At 41.3% G+C, this 18,804-nt stretch overlaps 1 protein-coding gene across 10 annotated transcripts in view; it reads left to right on the forward strand.

Moving 5' to 3' along the window:
* BLM (BLM RecQ like helicase) overlaps positions 1-18,804 on the forward strand; it is a 110,825-nt gene that overhangs the window by 46,408 nt on the left and 45,613 nt on the right. For all 10 annotated transcript variants that reach the window (XR_014293657.1, XR_014293658.1, XR_014293659.1 and 7 more), the window contains 2 exons: positions 11,012-11,118; positions 12,722-12,882. Coding sequence is in view for 1 of the 10 variants with exons in the window: in XM_082616834.1 (XP_082472960.1) it covers positions 11,012-11,118; positions 12,722-12,882 (268 nt within the window). In the remaining 9 variants the exon portion in view is untranslated. The remainder of the gene's footprint in view (positions 1-11,011; positions 11,119-12,721; positions 12,883-18,804) is intronic.

Here is an 18,804-nt window from a genome sequence, read left to right on the forward strand (position 1 = left end):
CATTGGCAGGAGGATTCTTAACCACTACACCACCAGGGAAGTCCCAGCCAGTTTGTTTTTTAAATTCCCAAGTGACTCCAATGTGCAGCAAAATTTGGGAGCCAGGACCCTAGGGATTTTCTTCGCTCACTGAAATTAAAACTCTATCCCAGTACCTGTTTTGGAAATGGGGATAAAGTGCATGCCATACCTGTTAAATCCTAGGGTAGTCCCAGTAATAAACTAGCTTTTCTTTATCCAGTTTTGGCTCCCATTTATCCTAGAGTATACATGATGAAATGAACAGATGAACCTGCTTTGTCATTTTCCTCTGACGTCCCAGCTATATCCAGGATGTTGAAAACAGTCCAGAAACTATGTATACAGCTTTTTTAACTTTGTTTTCATCTGAACAGCAAAGTGCTTCTTACTGCCACCAAATCCATAATTATTCAATAGCAAAAACTACTATAAAAAATGTCCCCAATATAGGTTGCACTGAATTATTTTGTGCCTCTGTATGACTTTGTAGAGACAGGTACATTCTCTGACAGGTTAATTTACTCAGCGAATATTTACTTAACAGCTGTTGTCTACCAAGGTTAAAATATTTTTTCCTTCTAATTTATTAGTGGGTGCTTTGAGGAATGGAATGCTTTGAGGAATGGAATTAGTGGGTGTTTTAAGGTCTGAAGGAATAATGATTAATGTATTGGGGTGAATTTTTAAAGCTTTGTTCATTTGGAAACAAAGAGAATAAGCTGGCTCTGTAAATATTATAACCAGTAAGAACAATAACATCATGTCAGTGGGTAATGAGAAGAACTCTAAGTGCCATATGAGGGGACATGAGGGGGTTTGAGATTAAGATAGCTTCAGAGACCTTTGCAGATTAAACTGACATTCTTAAGCCCAAGGATTTTAGAGTCCTCAGAATTTTGTGCGTGTAATCAAAAAAATTGGAATGCAAATTTTTTTTTTTTTGGCTGTGTCGGGTCTTCATTGCTGTGCGCCGGCTTTCTCTAGTTGTGGCGAGTGGGGGCCACTCTTTGTTGTGATGCGTGGGCTTCTCATTGTGGTGGCTTCTGTTGTTGCGGAGCACGGGCTCTAGGTGCACAGGCTTCAGTAGCTTGGCACATGGGTTCAGTGGTTGTGGCTTGCAGGCTCTAGAGTGCAGGCTCAGTAGTTGTGGCACATGGGCTTAGTTGCTCTGTGGCATGTGGGATCTTCCTGGACCAGGGCTCGAACCTGTGTCCCCTGCATTGGCAGGCGGATTCTTAACCACTGCACCACCAGGGAAGCCCCAGAATGCAAAATTTTAATTTAATCTTCCTTGCAGAGGAGTGTTTGTATAAAATTTGGGGGAAAAAGATATTTTCTTCCATAATTGATTTACATTACAATATTATATTTAAGGTGTCTTCAGGTTCTAGTGAAGAACCCACGTGCTAGAAATTTGCTTCTACACGTACTCCATTGATCTATAAAAGCTTTTTTTTAAATAGGCAGTGTTTTTAGCTTTTTTCCATCAGTTTATGCCAGATGCAACCTACTATTCTTTTAGATCAGTAATATTAATTGCCAAATGCCCATAGTTAAAAGAAGTGATATAAATTCAATTCACCTTTTGAATAACCTTTTGAAAGTGTAGAATTTGTCATTTTTGTTTGAGTAAACATTGCACATACAGGTTTAATATCTTTTCCTAGTGATGTGCGGGGGAGGCCTGCTTGGAAAAGTAATAGATTGTACATTTCCTGAGTCTAGCATGTGGTGTCCTGTGCATATTTGGCACTCAGTAAGAATGAATAAATGAAACATATGGAGGAGTTTTGGTAAATGTGGGTAAAATATGAAAATTTGGGCAGGTCTGTTGACTCCTTAATATATTTGTTACTTCTATATTTGGGAGAATTTAAATCCCTGAGTGGAAGTAAAAGATTTTAACAAACACTTTCTGTTACATTTTTTTTCCTGATCTTCTTTTCTGCCCATAGGCCTCTTGTTTGGATTAAATTTCCCAACTGCTGCTATGTCATGGCCCTGGTGAAGGCATGTGTCCCTAGGGTTGAAGCCAAGGCCCCCATGCTTCTCTCCTACTGCCAGTCTGTGATAATATTCTTCATCTTTGGGAAATATGAGGATGGAAATAAATAAAATAGATTAACTTTATTCCTTTTCCTTAGGGCCTTAAAATACGAACTGAGAAAGAGAAAAGAGATAAGACATTTAGACAGTAAATACAACAATAATACTATAATACGACAATAATAGCTAACATTTACATATCTAGCCTATACATGTGCCAGGCACTGTTCTTGGCATTTTATGTGTATTGACTCATTTATCCACACAAAAGTCTTATGAGGTCAGTATTCCTATTTCCCTCACTTTACGGATGAGGAAACTGAAACACAGAGAAATTAAACAGCTTGAACAAAGTCATACACCTAGCAAGTATTGGAGGACTTAAACCCAAACAGTCTGCTTTCAGAACCCTTTAAATACTGTACCAAATGCAGAATGAAGTAAGTGGTGATTAGAGATGTAAATTGACTGCTGGAACTTGGAAGGCAAGATTGACTGTAACCCAAAGTAACAACTAACTGTTACGAGGAGGGGTCAGGTAGGGTTTTATAAAGGAAGTGGACTTTGTAGGAACAATGGTCTTTTTAAAGTTTTAAATGGCTGTACTGAGATATAAATTACATACCTTAAAATTCGCCTATTTAAAGTATGCAGTTCTATGGATTGATGCTTTGCTTTATTTTTCGTTTATTCACAGGGCTGTGCAACCCCACCACTACCTAATTTTAGAACATTTTCGTCTCACTGAAAAGAAACTCCATACCCATTAGCAGTCAATTCCCACTATTCCCTATCGCCCCAACCCTAGGCAATCACTAATTACTTTCTGTGTCCATAGATTTTTGCCTATTCTGGACATTTCATGTAAATAGAATCATATATTATGTGGCCTTTTGTGATTGGCCTCTTTCACTTAGCATAACATTTTCAAGGTCCATCCATGTTGTAACACATATTGGTATTTCATCTTTTTTTATTGTATGTATATTCTGTTTTATTTATCCATTCATCATGTAATGGATATTTGAGTTGCTTCCATTCTTTGGCTGTTATTAATAATGCTTCTGTGAGCATTTGTATACAAATTGTCATGTGGATGTATGTTTTTATTTCTCTTAGGCATATACCTAGGAGTGGAATTGTTGGGTCATATGGTAACTCTACATTTAATCTTTTAAAGAGCTTCCCGATTATTTTCCAAAGCAGCTGCACCATTTCACTTTCTGTAGTATATGAGGGTTGCAATTTCTCCACATCCACACCAACGCTTGTTACTGTATCTTTTTGATTATACTCATCCTAGTGGGTATGAAGTGGAAGGTGAATGGCATTTTAACAGGTGAAGAGTGAGAATTCAGGGCTGAAGTTTCTGGCATGCAATTACAGGTCAGGCCCAAGGAATGGTGGATAATCCATTGGATAAGAAGAGAAATATAAAGGGGTGACCCTAGAAAGGTGGCTTGAGGCCAGATCTGGAGGGTCTTGCATATATCATGATGGTAAAGTGTTTGGACTTTCTTATGTAGGCATTTTGACCTGGGAAGTGGCTTGATCTGAACTGTATGGTTGAATGATAACCCTGACAGTGGAACAGAAGGTGGAGTGGAGGAACAAGAGATGAGAGGTAGGGTGGCCCTTTAGGAACCCAGTTGTAGCCATCTAGGAGAGAGATTGGCAACACCAGAAGCGGAAGGAGGGGACAGAATCCAGAGAGAAAGCAGAGTTGAGTCAATGAGACTTAAAAGAATTTTGGAAAATTGTGCCCCTTGTACATTTCTAAACCTGACATCTAAAATTTTTCAACATGACTTTTTTTGTTTTTTGTTGTTTTGGTTTGGGTTTTTGAGGGAGTTCCCCAACCAGGGATTGAACCCAGCCCCTCGGCAGTGAAAGCACAGAGTCCTAACCACTGGACCACCAGGGAATTCCTCAACATGAGTTTAAATAAAGAGAACAGTGGTCTGTTGTAAATAACATTTTTAAAGAAAATTGTTACTTAGCTCTTTTAAATGTATCCAGTAGACTATAAACATAATATAGCAATTCTGTACCTACTATCTCCCACTTACAGAAGACATAATAAAAATTTTAACTCTTTAACAGGTTTTTAAATTTCCCCTTTTCTTTTCAAACTCATATTTCTCTTTCAGTTTCCCTACAGAATTTTATCCTAATTTTATCCTATTTTTATGCATGAAGCCTGTTGCTTACTCTGTCATATTTACCTGCAAGAAAGATATGTATATAAATTATTTTTAAATTTCCTATACCAAAATTTTTGTCCTAATTGAATTATATATAATCATTAGTAGTACCTGACTGATCAGAATAGCTTAAATATTTTTGAAAATAATTCTTAAGTATAAATTTTGATGGGGAATGTGTAACTTAATGAGATAGGACTTTTTCCCAATTAGTACATATATCTATGGATGAATCAAGTCTGTTCATATTTCTTATTTTTATAGGTATATTTTATAGCATTGAGAAATGTTGCTCACATAAACATGTAGATAGGAATGGAAAACATTTTATTACAGTATTAACTCTCAATTATTTGAATTCCTTCTGATGTAAATGCCAAAATTATATGATGATTTGTCATCAAAAAATATTTTTAGGGCTTCCCTGGTGGCGCAGTGGTTGAGAGTCCGCCTGCCGATGCAGGGGACACGGGTTCGTGCCCCGATCCCGGAAGATCCCGCATGCCGCGGAGCGGCTGGGCCCGCGAGCCATGGCCGCGGAGCCTGTGTGTCCGGAGCCTGTGCTCCGCAACGGGAGAGGCCACAGCAGTGAGAGGCCCGTGTACAGAAAAAAAAAAAAAAAAAAAAATATTTTTAATGATCTGTCAGCTGACATCTCAATTGAGTCCTGCAAATTTTGTGAAAAGCGAAGAATTGAAAACCATCTGACTGACAAAATAAGTCAGATCATTAGTTACTCACTTTACTTTTTCTGGGAAACATACACTAATAAAAATGCTTTACCAAAACTTTTCTAATGACTATTAAGTATTTGTGTTACTCTTTCACTTAGGTGAATCTTGTGTCCAGTATATTTGAAGGAGTTGGGGAAATCAAAATACTATTAGTTTCAGTACACCTTTCCTAGTATATTTTTGACATATATTTTTAATCAAGTGATATGCTTTTCTTTTTTTTAAATAACTTTCTTTATACCAGTCCCTCAAAGAGCTTATCTGTCTTCTCTGCTGTGTGGAGGGACTCCTAATATGCTTTCCTAGTCCTCAACTTTTTTTTTTTTTTTAATATTTATTTCTTTTATTTTTGGCTGCGTCAGTTCTTAGTTTCTGTTACTTGGATCTTCGTTACGGCATGCTGGATCCTCCGCTGCAGTGAGCAGGCTCATAGTTGCACGGTGCGGGCTTCTCTCTAGTTGTGACACATGGGCTCAGTAGTTGTGGCACACAGGCTCCAGGGCGTGTGGGCTCTGTAGTTGTGGCACATGGGCTCTCTAGTTGTGACCCGCGTGCTCAGTAGTTGTAGCACGTGGGTTTAGTTGCCCGGCAGCATGTGGGATCTTAGTTCCCCAACCAGGGATCGAACCCGTGTCCCCTGCATTGGAAGGTGGATTCTTAACCACTAGACCACCAGGGAGGTCCCTGACATGCTTTTAAATAAGAGTTTTGTCAAAACTATTCAAACAATGGCACATGACTACCATATAACTTAACTGGCAAAGCCAGTTGTCATTGCCAAACCAATTGGCCAAACTTACTTTCTTACATATAAAAAAAAAAATTCTAACTTTGTTTTTCAGTTCACATAAACTACTTAGTGCGTATCCTCATGACAGTGCCTCAGTTCCAAGAGCAACAAGAGCTGAGCGCAAATTGATTCCATTTCCTGACACATCACTTAAAATGACATGAGTTTGACACCCTGGACCTAATAATATTTACCATTTTAATGGCAACATCAGTACTCCCTTCGTGAAGATATTTTGGAATCCAAAGCTTTTTTAGAAAATAGAATATTGAGATATAATTGACACACCACAAAATTCACCCATTTAAAGGTTAGAATTTAGTGCGTTTGTTTGTATTTTCAGAGTTGTGCAACCAACCCCCAAATCTAAGTTTAGAACATTTTCATCACCCCAAGAAGAAACCTAGTACTCAGCAGTCACTCCCCATTCTCTCATTTGTGCCCGTCTTCTTTCACTTAACCTGTGTTCAAGGGTCATCCGTGTTGTAACACATATCAGAACTTCATTCCTTTTTATGGCTGAATAATCTTCCATTGAATAGGCATTCCACATTTTATTTATCCATTCATCAATTGATGTGAACTCTCCCTAACTAGAATATCTGTTAATTCCAAACATCCCATTTTCCAACAGGCCAAGTAAGATATATTATATGTAATGAGCTCTAAGAGACTGTTAACTTTCTCATTATAACAAATTGTGCGAATACAGTGGACCCTTGAGCAACATGGGTTTGAACTGCATATGAACATTCACAAACAAAAGGTTTTGTGTGTACCTGTATTTTCATTTCGCTTGGGTGTATACCCAGGAGTGGAATTGTTGGGTCGTATGGTAACTATTTTTAACCCTTTGAGGAACTGCCAGACTGTTTCCCAAAGTGGCTGCACCATTTTACATTCCCACCAGTGGTATAGTGGGTTCTGATTCCACCAGCACTTGCTGTTGTCTCTCTTTTTTTGACCCAAAGCTTTTTTTTTTTAAGTGTATAAAACATGGTTCTGAAATTAAAGTGTAGTGTAAAATGTAGGGAAGAGCAGTAAAGCCATTCTTGTGTATAATCATTTCAGCATTCCTATTGGTAGGGAGACTCATGCACCATTCCCAACTTAAGCCCAAATCAAAGCAAATAAGTTTCAAGAATATCTACATCATTTGTATTCCTGGGCAATTCTTTTTATGCCTTAATTTTATCAGGACTGCAGTTTCCTTTGCTGTGGCAGTGATTGTAAATGATTAACAGAGCAATCAAAAGAGTCTGTGGGCATATCAAGTCCTTTATCTACCGTCTTTTTTGTCTTTTTTGCCACAATCTGCTACACATTCTTCTGCCATTTCAAGCACTAAAAGATCTCTGAGTGTTTTGTACATATAAATGATATCTTTTTTTTTTTTTTTTTTTTTTTTTGCGGTACGCGGGCCTCTCACCACTGTGGCCTCTCCCGCTGCGGAGCACAGGCTCTGGACACGCAGGCCCAGCGGCCATGGCTCACGGGCCCAGCCGCTCCACGGCATGTGGGATTCCCCCGGACCAGGGCACGAACCCGTGTCCCCTGCACCGGCAGGCGGACTTTCAACCACTGCGCCACCAGGGAAGCCCGATATCTTTTTTTTTTTAATGGATATTTTTCAGCATTTTTTAAACATTTATTTATTTATTTGTTTATTTTATTTATTTTTGGCTGAGTTGGGTCTTCGTTGCTGCGCGTGGGCTCTCTGTAGTTGCAGCGAGCAGGGGCTACTCTTTGTTGCAGTGTACGGGGTTCTCACTGTGGTGGCTTCTCTTGTTGCGGAGCACAGGCTCTAGGCATGCGGGCTTCAGTAGTTGTGGTACACGGGCTCAGTAGTTGTGGCTCGCAGGCTCTAGAGTGCAGGCTCAGTAGTTGTGGTGCGTGGGCTTAGTTGCTCCGCGGTATGTGGGATCTTCCCAGACTAGGACTCGAACCCGTGTCCCCTGCACTGGCAGGTGGATTCTTAACCACTGCACCACCAGGGAAGCCCTAAATGAGGGCTGGTTTCAAGGTATTGTTTAACAGTAGTCTCAGAAGACTCTCAGAGTAATGCGTTCTATGACAATAGGAATGAAAGAAGCAACTTCATAAAGTGAGAATCATCTTCTCTCCCACCACCTTACTCTCACTATATCTGAAATCAGAACACCCCAATAAAGGCCAAAATACTTTATTCCTGATGTTATACTTTACTCTTAACAGAAATAATGTAAAACAGTTAGAGACATGAAGCCCTACCAAGAGTTTCTGGTATTTGGATTAGAGAAAGTTTCATCTACACCCATACTATATTTCAGTTTGTTTTGTTTGGTGTACTGGAGGTTTTTATGTCCAAAACAATGCACAGTGGTAAAGTTGAGAATGGGTGAAAAGTAAAATTTGTTTGTTTTCCAAAAGTGAGAGACAATTGTAAAAGGAAAAAATGGGGTAGGAGTAACAAGCTGGGAGTCCTGACTACAGGCATTCTCAGATCCATCTTTTAGGGGGAAATTCATAAGTGAAAACAGAGGATCTGGAAATTGATTCCTTTAAAATTGTCTTTGCTCATGTACCTTTGGAAAGTCTTTGTGAACCCTAGGGGTATGCACACCCCAACTTTAGACCACTGACCTGAAAGAAGTTGGACTGTGGTTTAGAACTCTGAAAAGAGGCCTGAGCTGGGGGTGCAAGTTGGGACTCACAGGAATGATATTTGGTGCTGTTTAAAGCAGTGAGAGTGAGATCCCTGAAGAAGGTAATATAGGGGAAGAAGAAAGAAGAGCCAAGCATTTTGGGTGGTGATCCTCACTTAAGGAGTAAGCAAGAAAAGGAGAGATGGAGAGGAAGAAATCAGAGAGGTAAGGGGGAGAAACCCCACGGGTGTGAGCACTAATAGAGTTTTCAGTAAGGATAGCCAACAATGTGGAGAGGTAAGAGAATGAGGTCTGACAAAAGACCAGTGTGCGTGGGGCTTCCCTGGTGGCGCAGTGGTTAAGAATCCGCCTGTCAGTGCAGGGGACACAGGTTCGAGCCCTGGTCCGGGAAGATCCCACATGCCCTGGAGCAACTAAGCCCGCGAGCCACAGCTATTGAGCCTGCACTCTAGAGCCCGTGAGCCACAACTACTGAGCCCACGTGCCACAACTACTGAAGCCCACATGCCTAGAGCCCGTGCTCCACAACAAGAGAAGCCACCACAATGAGAAGCCCACGTACTGCAACAAAGAGTAGCCCCCGCTCGCCGCAACTAGAGAAAGCCCACGCGCAGCAACAAAGACCCAACGCAGCCATAAATAAATAAATAAATAAGTAACTAACTTACAGACAAGTGCGCGCACCAAACGCAGTTGAAAGATTACCACTGCCTACTGCATGGCCTTCTTATCTGTACTGCAGCCCCTTCAGGAACACGACTACTGCCCTCCATATGTGAAGTGTTGCGTTCTTTAGTCCTAAAATGAAATGCTTGTCTTACCAATGGCAACAAAACCTGGACCCATCTAGCTTGGACTTAGATACAAAGAAAGGCAGTGGTTTTATTCTCCATCTTTCCTCCCTCTGATCCCCACCCCCTGTCTAGAGTCAACCTCCTTACCACAGGTTATTGCTGTTCATGGTCTCTTTGTTTCCTTCCGTCCACCCAGGCACTGAGATGTCTTTGTGCTGTAACTTTAACTCATCAGATAGTGTTCTCTCTCCTTCCTGTGGCAATGTTGGAACCTGGCGCAGCTGGAGGGTGTCGTCAGGGCCAAGGGCCCTGTAGCAATTCCCTTACCCTTCAGTTTTTAAAAGCTTTGATAGGATTTCCCTGGTGGTCCAGTGATTAAGTCTGTGCACTTCCACCGCGAGGGGGGCGGATTCCATCCCTGGTCGGGGAACTAGGATCCCGCGTGCCGCATGGTGCGGCCACAAAATAAGTAAATAAAATAAAAGCTTTGCTGAAACAATTTTGGTAGAATGGTAATGGCAAAAGCCAGAATGGAAATGATGAGAGTTGAAATTGGATGTATGGGGCCTCCCTGGTGGCGCAGTGGTTGAGAGTCCGCCTGCCGATGCAGGGGATACGGGTTCGTGCCCCGGTCTGGGAGGATCCCATATGCCGCGGAGCGGCTGGGCCCGTGAGCCATGGCCGCTGGGCCTGCGCGTCCGGAGCCTGTGCTCCGCAGCGGGGGAGGCCACAACAGTGAGAGGCCCGCATACCGCAAAAAAAAAAAAAAAAAGAAATTGGATGTATGGTTGGTTGGTTGGGGGCATGAGTCTTTTTAGAAACTTGCCTTTGGAGGGAAAGAACGAGGAGGGATGCAAACTACGGTGGAATGTACATAGGGTCAAGAGAAGCTTTTGTTGGTTTTAGGATTGGGGGTCCTAGAACATATGCAGAGATAAAAGGGAAGAGTTCACAGAAGAGACTGAAGCACAAGAAAGGAGATAATGGAGAGGAAGAGCTCACTAAAGAAGTGGGAGGGGGTTTCCCTGGTGGCGCAGTGGTTGAGAGTCTGCCTGCCGATGCAGGGGACGTGGGTTCGTGCCCCGGTCCGGGAGGATCCTACATGCCGCGGAGCGGCTGGGCCCGTGAGCCGTGGCCGCTGAACCTGCGCGTCGGAGCCTGTTGCTCCGCAACGGAAGAGGCCACAACAGTGAGAGGCCCCGCGTACCGCAAAAAAAAAAAGAAGTGGGAGGAAGTGGGGGACCAAGAGCAAAAGGCCAGAGAAAAAGGAGCACATCTGTGTCAGAGTCAGCCACACTCCCCTTGGGCGCACAGCCAAAGTACAGTGATCAGGGTCTGCAGGCTTGAGCTCCTGCAGCCCTGCAACCAATTCCTCACTCTTCTGTACACAGTCAAAATTTGGGGGCGTTGGTGGCCTAAAGTTACGTACGTTTTCTCTATGATTTTCTTAATCTTTTAAATAACGTTTTAGCCATCTCTGCTTTTAATCCACCTCATCTTGGAGACTAGGGTCCTGTCTTTTCTACAGGTTTTTCTCTTCTGCATTCCTTCTGATTCTTTGTTAACTAGTCCCGTAGACATTGCCTCCTTATCACCATTCTTAATCCTTAACCTAACTTCCATCTGTGTTTTATCATGTAAGCTGCCAGTAGCTATATTCAATTTAAGACAACTTGATAATTAGGTTTGCATGGTGGAAAATCAGCATTTAATTTTTGAAGATGGCTAAAACTATTTTCTCATAATAACAAAATTTTATGTTTGCGACTTCTTTTAGGTTTAGCATGAGCTTCAACAGACATAATCTAAAATACTACGTGTTACCCAAAAAACCAAAAAAGGTGGCATTTGATTGCTTAGAATGGATCAGAAAGCATCACCCACGTGAGTACAGCCATGTGATAAATCGTCTAGAAGTAATAAATGTCTTTTTAGTACCACAATTGAATATATAAAATTGCATATTAAACTTTTCTTTTCTCATTATGACAGCACTAACTTGCTATTCATAGAGCAAAATATTGCAACTCTCTCAATTCTGGAAATTATAAAATCTCATTTGGCTTGTTAACAATAAACCCTAACAAAAAGTATATTAAATACTCCCTCCTACACACCTGTATTGTAATTCATGGTTTCACTGTCTTTCCTCTGGCTTCTATCAGTTAATGAATTACACAGCTCTGTTTTAGTGCCTTCTCCCAAGTGTGTCTGCCTTTGAGTTATGTTAACTAAAATGAGATTCTGAAATTCATGGTAGTTTTCCATGTAACCTCTTTTCTACTTTTCCATGGAGAATTTTTTTGTTAAACATCTCTATTTCATTTTCTTTAATTAGTATACGTATTTGTTTGAATAAATCAAACAATGCAGAGATAGACCAAGAAGAAGTCAGTAGTTTCCTTTTCCAGTCCCCCCTCTCCCAGGCACCTAATATAAATAATAGCTTGTGTGTGTATCTGTATCTTTGGCTCTGCCACAGAGAGATGACTTTTTCCTTAATACCTTCTATTTTTTGATTTTAAAAATAACATACATACAAACAGCAATAAATATAGTGAAGAGAATTTAGAAAGCAACAACAAAAAAAGAAAGAATCAAAAGACAAGCCTCGGGCTTCCCAGGTGGTGCAGTGGTTAAGACTCTGCCTGCCGATGCAGGGGACACGGGTTCGTGCCCCGGTCCGGGAAGATCCCACGTGCCGCGGAGCGGCTAGGCCCGTGAGCCATGGCCGCTGAGCCTGCGCGCCCGGAGCCTGTGCTCCGCAACGGGAGAGGCCACAACAGTGAGAGGCCCGCATACCGCAAAAAAGAAAAAAGACAAGGCTCACCATAGGACAAGTCACTGTTACCATTTTGGTTTATTTCCTTCCAATAAGTTTTGTATGCATTTTTCTTTCCATTAGCATACTGTATCTACCGTGTTTCTAACCTTACCCTGTTTTATATTTTGAACATTTTCTCATGTCATTTTAAAAACTTACAAAACACTGAATAGTTGCAATATGTTTTAGTTTATAAATTCCTTTCTTAATTATTGTCCTAATGCTGGCCCTTAAGATTTTTCTAATTTTAAAAATTATAAACAAAACTTCTTATATAATAAGTCCTTGGATCACTTTATTTCCTAGAAAGAAACTGAATCAAAAGGTAGGAGCATTTCTAAGGCTCTTGATAGGTATTGCCATATGCTTTCTACAAAGTTTGTGTAAGAGTGCCTTTCCATTTTATAGCAAGTGTGAAACAGAGCCCAGGGTTCCTCCAAGTCTACCTAAGGAGTTATTTGGAGGGACAGGATTAAAGGTTAAATCTTGTCATTTCCAGTGCACGCGATCCGTTGCTTGACTTATTCTACCTATGTGGTTTTCCTCTGCTGTGAGAAAACTATACCTCTGTTTACAATTCAGATACTTCTGAGAACATAATGTAGGTTGTGTTATTTATGTTAAAAATCCTCGTTTCACAATACTGTTTTGGTTTCTTGGCAGATGACTCAGGGATAATTTACTGCCTCTCCAGGCGGGAATGTGACACAGTGGCTGACACATTACAAAAAGATGGTCTCGCTGCTCTGGCGTATCATGCTGGCCTCAGTGACTCTGCCAGAGATGAGGTACAGCACAAGTGGATTAATCAGGATGGCTGCCAGGTAACATTTTAAAAAATAAACAAAGGAAACAATATTTTATAGTATATAAGCCACCTTGTACACGTAGGATGAAAATTGTTTTCACCGTAAAGGTAGTAAACATCAAAATAAGGCAGATTTAAAAACTGATGTTTTTTTGAGACATCTAAAATTGCTTTTTCTTTCTTTTTTTTAAATTTATTTAATTTATTTGTTTGTTTGTTTTTGGCTGCATTGGATCTTCATTGCTGCATGCAGGCTTTCTCTAGTTGTGGTGAGCAGAGGCTACTCTTCGTTGCGGTGCTTGGGCTTCTCACTGCAGTGGCTTCTCTTGTTGTGGAGCATGGGCTCTAGGTGCACGGGCTTCAGTAGTTGTGGCACATGAGCTCAGTAGTTGTGGCGCACAGGCTCAGTAGTCGTGGCTCGTGGGCTGTAGACTGCAGGCTCAGTAGTTGTGGTGCATGGGCTTAGTTGCTCCGCGGCATGTGGGATCTTCCTGGACCAGGGCTCAAACCCATGTCCCCTGCATTGGCAGGTGGATTCTTAACCACTGCGCCACCAGGGAAACTGCTTTTTCTTTCTTAAATCAAAAAAACTTTTTATTGAGATGTAATTCACATACCATACAATTCCCCCTTCCAAAGTTTACAAGTCAGTGGAGTTTAGTACATTCACAAGGTCGTGCAACCATCACCACTGTCTGATTCCAGAACATTTCATCATCCCAGAAAGAAACCCTGTATCTACTAGCAGTCACTTCTCACTCCCCTAACACCCGGTCCTTGGCAACCACTAATCTATTAACTACTACTAATCTGTCTCTATAGAGTTTCCTATTCTGGACATTTCATATAAATGGAATCATACAATATGTGTTCTTCTGTGACTGATTTCTCTTACTTATTAGCATGTTTTCAAGATTTATCCATATTGTAGCATGTATCAGTATGTCACTCTTTTTTGTGGCTGGATAATATCCCATTGTATGGAAGTACCACAGTTTGTTATCCATTCATCAGTTGGTAGACGTTTGGGTTGTATCCACTTTTTTTTTTTTTTTTTTTTTTTGCTGCTTTGGGTCTTTGTTGCTGCATGCGGGCTTTCTCTAGTTGCAGCGAGCGGGGGCTACTCTTCATTGCAGTGCGCGGGCTTCTTATTGCAGTGGCTTCTCTTGCTGTGGAGCACAGGCTCTAGGCGCGCAGGTTCAGTAGCTGTGGCTCACGGGCTCTAGAGCGCAGGTTCAGTAGTTGTAGCACGCTGGCTTAGTTGCTCTGCAGCATGTGGGATCTTCCCAGACCAGGGCTCGAACCCTTGTCCCCTGCATTGGCAGACGGAGTCTAAACCACTGCGCCACCAGGGAAGTCCCTGTATCCACTTTTTGACTATTGTGAATAATGCGTCTGTGAACATTTCTGTACAGGTTTTTGTGTGAACTTGTTTTCAGTTCTCTTGGGTAGATGGAAGATTGGAATTGCTCAGTCATATGGAAACTCTGTTTAACTCTTTGAGGAACTGCCAAGCTGTTTTGCAAAGCAGCTACAAAATTTTGCATTCCTACCAGCAATGTATGAGCTTCCAGTGTCTCCATCTCACCAACACTTATTACTGTCTTTTTTTACTATATCCATCCTAGTGTATGTAAAGTGGTATCTCGTGATTTTTGTTTGCATTCCCTAAAAACTAGTGATGTTGAGCATCTGCTTCTGAGAGGATAAATTTATCACCCATGTAGATCAAGAAGGAAGCAAGAACATTCTAGGGCATCCCATACTGTGGCAAATATGAAACTTAGATAGATCTCTCTGCATACAAGGATGAATTTGAGGAGAATGACTAATAATTTTTTTGTAGCCTATGAAGTTTTCAGCGCACAAAAAAAGAAATCATTACCGTGAAGATTCAGAAGGAAAAGTATCTCCCAAAATTATTTCCTGAGGGAAAACAAAAGGAAATCTTAGAGGATATCGGCTTAATATCCTCAGAAAGATTTAAGAAGACTTGACTTATATGAACTAGAAACAGTTTGCCATAAGAAGATGTTATGAAGAGGCTGAGATGAAGGGATAAATAAAAAGTCAGTTTATCCAGATAAGAAAATACAAGAAAAACAAAACAAATAGAATTATATATCAAAACACAAACGGTTCAATTCCATGCAGGCATTTGAATCAGTGATGTAGTGAATAACTTGAGAATGTGAAGGGAAAAAAAACATGAAAATTGAATGGAAAAAAACAAAAAAATTATTGGTAGCTGGGAGAGTAGGGGTTCAGCCTAAGAATAAGTATACCCAAAAAAGAAATAGGGATAGTTGAGATCGATAGAGTAGTCAAATGTATTATAAATAAATACATAACAAATATGTAACAAATTTAAGAGTTATCTCAAGATCACTGGGGAAAAACTTACATGTAGACATAGTTCAGAACATTTTGTTTGATTTACAGTTATAAGAAATTGTATTCATGACGATAAAGAAATAGGTTACTCAACAAAGAACGAGAGGGACTTCCCTGGTGGCACCGTGGTTAAGAATCCGCCTGCCAGTGCAGGGGACACGGGTTCGATCCCTGGTCCAGGAATATCCCACATGCCGCGGAGCAGCTAAGCCCGTGTGCCACAAATAGCGAGCCTGTGCTGTAGAGCCCGCGAGCCACAACTACAGAGCCCACGTGCTGCAACTACTGAAGCCCACGTGCCTAGAGCCCATGCTCCACAACAAGAGAAGCCACTGCAATGAGAAACCCACGCACCGCAATGAAGTGTAGACCTCGCTTGCTGCAACTAGAGAAAGCCTATGCACGGCAACAAAGACCCAACGCAGCCAAAAATCAATCAATAAATAAATTAAATTAAAATTAAAAAAAGAACGAGTAATAGACATGCCTGAGACAGTTACACTAAATTAAAAAAACAGAAGTAAACTATCTCCAGAATCAGAAGAGGGAAGGCTGGGACTGAAGAGTTTCACGCCAGCTCATTGTCATTTATGTCAGAAACAATAGAAAGGTTTTTCAAATATGTAAAATGCTGGTTTATTTTCACTGATATAACTGTAGAAGGCATTCTTCCCAAATTAATATGTAGCTAATCAAAATTGCAGTGTTTTCTTCCTTTGATAAACTTTTCCCAAAGTTTGCCTGGAAGAATATTCAAGTGAAAATAATCAAAAGAATTTGGCAAGAAAATAATAACACATGAACACTGGCTTTGCAATATGTTAAAGATCAATGGAACAGAAATCCAGAAATCGACTGGAAAACAGGTAAAAACAATATATGATAAGGAAGGCATTTAAAATTAATTAGGAAAGGAAGATTATTCAACTAGTGGTACTGGTTACCTGATGGGGAGAATTGTTCTGAGTCCTCATATCAAAGTTAATTATAGGTAAATAAAGGTACAGATATTTTTAAATGTATGCATGCTGAGTGAAAGAGAACCTAAGCTTAAAAACAGCCCAAAAGGAAGTAATTGCTAGAAATGATTAAAAACCTAAACAACTAAACACTTCTATATCTGTAAAACAAAAATTAAAGGCAACAGCAAAATGGGAACTATAGCTTCCTCAAATAAAACATAATGAAGAGCTTGTAAAAATGTGAGAAGAAAAACATGAGTCTCAAATAGTAAATTACGCAAGACTATCAAGAAACTGTTGGAAAGGAGGAACTACAGAGGGCTAAATACAAATTTTTTAAGTGCAATTTTGCTAATAATCAAAGGAATTAAAATTTAAAACAGTGAGATCATGTTTACCTCTTGTATTAGCAAACTTTTATTAACTGTCAGGGACAGTGTTGTCAGAGACGATTTCCTGTAGTACTCATGAGAACCTTTCTGGAAAACAATGTGGTAGACCATATTTAAGAGCCTCAAATCTGAAACATGGGTGTGGAATTTACATCAGTGTTATTTTTAATAGTAAATAGCTTAAATGTCCTGAGAGCATGATTGGTTACATTATGGTACATCCCTGCCATTAAAAGATGGTTTATGAAGAATTTTTTAATGATATGAAAATGTTCAAATGTTAATGATGGATAAATGTAAGGAAAAATATAATTCAAAAGTGTGTAATCTCAGGCTTCCCTGGTGGTGCAGTGGTTAAGAATCCGCCTGCCAGGGCTTCCCTGGTGGCACAGTGGTTGAGAGTCCGCCTGCTGATGCAGGGGACGTGGGTTCGTGCCCCAGTCCGGGAAGATCCCACATGCCGCGGAGTGGCTGGGCCCGTGAGCCATGGCCGCTGAGCCTGCATGTCTGAAGCCTGTGCTCTGCAATGGGAGAGGCCACAGCAGTGAGAGGCCCACGTACCGCAAAAAAAAAAAAAAAAAAAAAAAAAGAATCCGCCTGCCAATGCAGGGGACACGGGTTTGAGCCCTGGTCCAGGAAGATCCCACATGCCGCGGAGCAACTAAGCCCATGCACCACAACTACCGAGCCCTGTGCTCTAGAGCCCACGCGCCACAACCACTGAAGCCCGTGCGCCTAGAGCCTGTGCTCCACAACAAGAGAAGCCAGCGCACTGCAACAAAGAGTAGCCCCCTCTCGCCGCAATTAGAGAAAGCCCGATTGCAGCAATAAAGACCCAAAAGAGCCAAAAATAATAAATAAATAAATTTTTTTAAAAAAAGTGTGTAATCTCAACCATAAAAAAATTGAATAGAAAACTAAAAAGAAAGCCAATTTTTTAAAGTTCTTTAATTCTTCATATATAGTGTATTCTATAACATACATACATACATGTATACATATTTTTATATATAAAACACTTTGATCAAATATATAGTTTTTTCAGTTGGTGAGCTTTTTTTTTTAATCTAATTGTTTCTGCTCTCAGAGCAGCTAATCCTCACAGTCAAGGTATAATAATATAACCAACTGGACAGCCTTGATCTTACTAGATTTATGGGATAGAATAAAACTTGGTTGTTTTTCTTCACAAAGATATGATGGTAGCCTGAAGTTTTTTTGTTTTTTGGGTTTTTCTTTTTTGTCTGCATTGGGTCTTCGTTGCTGCGCGTGGGCTTTCTCTAGTTGCGGCAAGCGGGGGCTACTCTTCGTTGCGGTGTGGTGGCTTCTCTTGTTGCGGAGCACAGGCTCTAGGTGTGCAGGCTTCAGTAGTTGTGGCGCGTGGGCTCAGTAGTTGTGGTGCACAGGCTTAGTTGCTCTGCGGCATGTGGGATCTTCCCGGACCAGGGCTCGTACCCATGTCCCCTGCGTTGACAGGCGGGTTCTTAACCACTGTGCCACCAGGGAAGTCCCTAGCCTGAAGTTTTTGTTTGTTTGTTTTGTTTGGTTTTGCGGTACGTGGGCCTCTCGCTGTCGTGGCCTCTCCTGTTGTGGAGCACAGGCTCCGGATGCGCAGGCTCAGAGGCCATGGCTCACAGGCCCAGCCGCTCCACGGCATGTGAGATCTTCCCGGACCGGGGCACGAACCCGTGTCCCCTGCATCGGCAGGCAGACTCTCAACCACTGCGCCACCAGGGAAGCCCTAGCCTGAAGTTTTAAAAGCAACACAGAAATAAAGAAGGAATTAACAACTGCACAAAGCCAGTGTTCCCAATTATAAGAAATAAAGAGTCTCAGAAGGCATTGGTGTCATAGTCACCTCATGAGCCTGCAGCCTCCCTCACAGCCCTGTGCTCACCCGACCTTGGGAGATGCACCCAGGCTTCTTGGAAACCTGTACGCCTGTAGGCTGACTCACCTTGCTTTACAGCCTCTCCACCTGCTCTCCCACCGCTAGAGACTACAGTAGACTTTCTCTTTCCAAGGAGATTCGCCTTTGATTGCAGTGCCATAAATTTAGACGGATGGCTGACCTAAAGTACAGGCCACCAGCATCTCCAGCGTTGATGAGCACCCCCGTCTGCCATCCATGGCGTGCAGTTCCTAGCTGTGGTACTTACAGTTACTGAAATCATGTCGTTAGCCTCAGTC

The sequence above is a fragment of the Mesoplodon mirus genome (genome assembly GCF_964341445.2).
Source record: "Mesoplodon mirus genome assembly, chromosome: 4".
NCBI classification, from domain to species: domain Eukaryota; kingdom Metazoa; phylum Chordata; class Mammalia; order Artiodactyla; family Ziphiidae; genus Mesoplodon; species Mesoplodon mirus.